This window comes from Microtus ochrogaster, chromosome 10, assembly GCF_000317375.1.
Source record: "Microtus ochrogaster isolate Prairie Vole_2 chromosome 10, MicOch1.0, whole genome shotgun sequence".
NCBI lineage: Eukaryota > Metazoa > Chordata > Mammalia > Rodentia > Cricetidae > Microtus > Microtus ochrogaster.
Genome location: NC_022016.1, coordinates 55,567,283 through 55,572,233, shown reverse-complemented (window position 1 = coordinate 55,572,233; position 4,951 = coordinate 55,567,283). Strand labels below are relative to the sequence as shown.

Genomic DNA, 4,951 nt, shown 5'->3' with positions numbered 1-4,951 from the left:
GCCTAGTTGTCTTTAAATAGGAGCTTGTGGTCCCTTAGGGGGTGACAGGAGTACACAGAGTCAGCCAGAGTGTTACTTTCTAAGAGATGTTTATCTGGGATGGTGGAGAGAGAACCTGGAGCTGAGTCTATGTCTGGTGGGTGGTGGTGGTTGTCCCTAGGATCTGTGAGCTGGCTTTAATCACCAGTAGTGATGCTCACCCTTGGTGGTGGTGAAGCCTATAGGGCTTCTGAACCTTGCTCTGTCACACTCATCTTCAGTGGCCAGTCCCAAGAGATCAGGAGAGAGAATTCCTACTCGGAGTTAGGGCTTGGCACAGCTGGCCTCCGCCCAGCGACTAAAGGACATCTAAAGTTCCAATGTCAGCCGGGTGTGATGGTGCACCCTTTGTGCCCATCACTCAAGAGACAGAGGCAGGTGGATTTCTGTGAGTTTGAGGGTGACCTGGTCTACGTAGTGAGTTCCAGGCCAGTTAAGGTTACATAGACTCTGTCTCAAAATACAAAATAAAAATGAAATTCCAATATTCCTTACTGTTACACAGTAGACAGGTTCTCAGTGGAGCGTGTGGATTAGGGCACATGTTGATCCAATGTTTACTCCAACTTCTTTGTATGTATGATTGTTCTGGATCCAAACAGTGCCACACAATCTAGCTGCCCAGCAGAGTAAAGGCTGAGCTCTTCAACCCGGCATTCTAGACTTCTGGCCCCAACCCCTATCTCTGGTGAATATTTTATATTCTATGTGTTCACTGGTCCTTCCTTTAAAAGTTATGTGTGTAGGTGTTTTACCTGTATGTATGTCTATGTGCACATATATATAGTGCCTGAGGAAGGGAGAAGAGGACTTTGGATTCCCCTGGAATTGGAAATACAGAGGGTTGTGAACCACCATGTGGGTTCTGGGCATCAAACCTCTGGAAGAGCAGCCAGTGCTCTTAACCACTGAGCTGTCTCTCCAGCTCCCCTCCTTTTCTTATGATAGCTCGGCCCCTCCCTCTGGAGACTTGTTCCTTCTCCTGCTCATACAGCACAGGCTGACAGTGCTAACAAATCTGAGATCAATCATTGTAAATGATGAAGGTTTATTTTGCTACACAGATTCAGAGGCTTCCATCCACGACTGGCCCAGCTGCCTTCGGGCTTATGGTGCTGTAGTGAGTCATTGTGAAGGAAGAGATCTGCATGGTGATAACGGTCACCCACCAATGTGAAAACCGGATGTCACTGAATGGCATGGAGGTTTTACGATTTTCTTTAAGCCACAGTAACAACAAAGAAGCAACTGACATGGAAGGAAGCAATGATGAAAGATGAATGCAGGAGTTGGAGGTATCCCTGGATGCAGCTGGTCCGCAGCTGGTCCACAGCGGTCCTTGGGCCAAGCTATTGTGGCACCAATGGCTCACAGGGTTACTCGAGCCAAAAATCTCTCTTCGGACCTCCACGCTCTTATGCCAGGCTTTTGTTCCTGGCACCTGATGGAGTCATAATACAGAACTTTCTGTGCTGGCCTCTCTGTCATATCCTTTCAGATATTCCAGTTCCTGCTGTTCGTACTTCCTCAGTCTGAGTCTGCCTTTGCCTTCCCACTACGTGTTTCCTTCTGGCCTCCTCGTTTTGGAACTTTCCTCTCTTCCCCTTATAAACTTGTCTGCTCTGACTGAGGCCTTGCCACCAGAGCACTTCTGCATGAACGCCACCCCGAACGCCACCCCGAACCCCTGAGCAAAGCCTGCCATGCCCTTGGCTGGCCTGTCCTAGCCTGTGTGTGCATGCCTTCATTGCCTCGTGTTCCAGTGGTCTGCTTTCCTACCTGTAACCCCAGAAAACCATGTGCTTCATCTCTAGCATGACTCTGGCTTTTGCCCAAGAGTTGTGCAAAGGAAGTATAATGGATATTTACTGACTGAGTGAGACTCCCTCTCCCCTCATGCCATCTCCCTGAGTCACTACTCAGTTTCTAAAGACGAGAAAGAGAATAGACGATGAGAGGAACTTGCCCTATTCTCTTCAACGGTGATGATTCAGGAGAGAAACGCCTTGGGAAATGGGGCCACTGCAAAGCCCAGTGGCGTTTAGAAGAGGTCTGATTTCTGCTAAAGCCCTGGTAGTGGCACCGATGAACAGAGGCTGACTCTGGGAATCTGTGCCCAAGACAAGCACTTGGTTTTTTTTTTTTTCAACAAGCTAGAATTCTTTTCATTCTTTCTCCTTTCTTTTTTATTCTCTTTCATCCTTTCATCCTTCCTTCCTTCCTTCCTTCCTTCCTTCCTTCCTTCCTTCCTTCCTTCCTCCTTGCTTGCTTACTTCAGTAAAGTCTCATGTAGCCCAGGCTGGCCTCTTGGGACCTCCTGCTGGAATTAAAGGCATGCACCACCGTATGCCAGAGAGCAAACTAGAATCTGACGGCTGTTTCTCAGCTGCACTGGGAGCTGGACCTCAAGGTGTCTGGCTGGAATTGGGATCCCCCTGTCCTTTGGCACAATCTGACCAAGAAACAAGGTAGTCCTCTTCCCCATCCTCCTCCAAGGAGGATGGGTGCTGACAGCTATGGGAGAAAGAATATTACCCACTACACAGCCTACGTTTGCCCGACCTGTTCCAGTCTCTCTTGCAGTAGACTGCGCCCGTGTGGCCAGTTATGGCGAGCTATCTGGGAGTGGGAGCTGAGGCCTTTAGCTGCTGATAAGCAGTCTCCAGCCCTCTTTCTCGCTGGGGCAATCTGAAAGTCTGCTCTCAAGAGGAGGGAGTTCAGGATGGAAGTGGCCTGACTATATAAACGAGAAAGGAAAGTTAACAGCTAGACGTGGTGGCACACGATTCATCCCAGGTCCTGGGAGGCAGAGGCAGGCAGATCTCTCTAAGTCTAGAGCCAGCCTAGTCGACATAGGGAGTTCCAGGACAATCCAAAGGTGCCACAGTGAGACCTTGTCTCCAAAAAAAGTAATTTTTAGTAATTTTTTTAAAATGTAACTTACCTTGGAGAATACCTTGACTCATAGCAGATATATTAACTTTTCTTGTTGCTCTGAAAAATACTTGATAGAAACAGCAGGAAGGAGGAAGGGCTTACTTTGGCACACAGTCTGAGTGTACAGACAGACTATCATAGAGGAGATGTCATGACAGCGGCAAGTCCTGATCGCACTGCATACGCAGTCAGGAAGGAGAGAGAGAGAGACAGAGAGAGAGAGAGAGAGAGAGAGAGAGAGAGAGAGAGAGAACGAGCTGGTGTTCAGCTGCTTTCTGCTGTCTATTCAGCTCCAGAGTGGGTCACACCCATGGGATGGTGCCACCTGCCCTTGGGGTGGATCCTTACTTCTTTCTGCTATTCAGAAAGCACTGTCATTTCTGTGGCAATTCTAAATCTAACCAAATTAGACAGACCACCGTAGCAGGTTTTACACAAGTGAGGAAAACACGCCTGTGCTAAACCTCTGAGCTCTCTGGTGTATCTGCTACCACAACAGAACCTAGCCTGTCCTGATCACCATATGGACACTCATTGTTGCTTTAGCTATATAGCATTAAACCTCTTTCCTTCTTAAGGGTAACCCTTAATATTGGACCTTACTACCTTAATACCTCATGTTGGATTCCTTGGGATTGCCAAACCCAGCGGTCATTTCTCTGTTCTTATCTTTCTTGACTTCCCAGCAGCATCTGTCACAACTGGTAGTTGACCACTCCCTCCTGTAAACAATTTATCTTGGCATCTATGACATCAGTCCTGCTTGATTTTCCTCTTAGGTCACTAGATCCTGATTCTCAGTTCTTATTACTGGACATTTTCCCAGTGGATTGTGTTGTTGTGCTGTGTTTAATCTCAAAAGTGTGAAGATCTGGGGGGCTGGTTTTAAACATCGGCCAAGAAGAAGACTGCTTATCAAGGTCAAGGGTTTGTTATTTCATCACACCGTTCTCTCTCTCAGACAGGCTAGGCAAGTGCATTACTACTGAGCCCTCATTCCGCCATGCTTATTAATAACAGAGGTACTATTTTTATCTTTTAAAAAGAAAAGAGACAGATGTGCCAAGATGACTATTTTGACCAGTGAGATTTAAGCTAAAACCTGCAGAACATCCAAATCAGTCTTCTTAAAAGAATGAAGACGTCTTCCTTCCCATTGTTTAGAATGTGGACCAGGAGGAGGTGACCTAAAGACTTTGAAGCTTAAACTGTCAATCTGTGAGCGTATTTTTCATGTTAAAGAAATTTTCTGCCATAACCCTTCCTTCCCCCTTTTGAGTCTCTAATTTGCAACCAAAATCTAATTCCGACATGTTTTCGTTGCTGTTGAGGTGTCTGCCTGTCTCTCGTTTATCAAACCTAAGGGTTTGGGGGAAGGGGGTCTAAAAGAAGACATTTCCGGACACCAAACTGCTGGCCCTCTTTCTACCAACAGTGGAGAATCAGAGTATCTGGAAGACAGAATGGGAGATAACAGTTTAGGAGTACAGTTCATTAGTTAGCAGAAAACAGCAAGTACTAGATTAAGACTTTTGGACTTTATTCTCCGGATCCCTTGCAGCTAGGGGACCCTGTCTTACCCAGCGGTGCCTCTCAGTTTGGAAATGTTCAATGACTACTACATTCCTTACCACTTAATGGCTAGCTTCAACAGAGGTGTTGGACGGTGGGCCCTCGGGTGTCTTCTCTTTACAGATAAACCGAAGGCTCCCTTGCTGGATCGAGCACCCAGCCCACTGGGCCGGGCCCGGAACGGAGGGTGGAGCCTGTGCAATATGGCTGCGCCAGACCACCTGACTGCAGGAGGCGGGGCTTCACCGCAGCCCGTAGGCCGCGCCCTCCCAGCCCCGCCCAACGCCTCTCGCGGGGCCGCACAGTTTGTGAGGTGTCTGAGGCCGGCGCCTGCGCAGTGGGCCGCGGCGCGTGGGGCGGAGGCTTTATAACCACTTCGTAGCGGCTGGTCGGCTTCTGTCTC

General features: G+C 48.2%; 1 protein-coding gene across 1 annotated transcript in view; it reads left to right on the top strand.

The window, feature by feature from the left end:
* Nucleotides 1-3,979: 3,979 nt before the first annotated feature.
* Nucleotides 3,980-4,951, top strand: part of Rnf19b (ring finger protein 19B) — a 26,819-nt gene continuing 25,847 nt past the window's right edge. Inside the window, exons 1-2 of the mRNA XM_005353405.3 lie at nt 3,980-3,998; nt 4,672-4,856. Of these exons, the coding sequence (XP_005353462.2) occupies nt 3,980-3,998; nt 4,672-4,856 (204 nt within the window). The remainder of the gene's footprint in view (nt 3,999-4,671; nt 4,857-4,951) is intronic.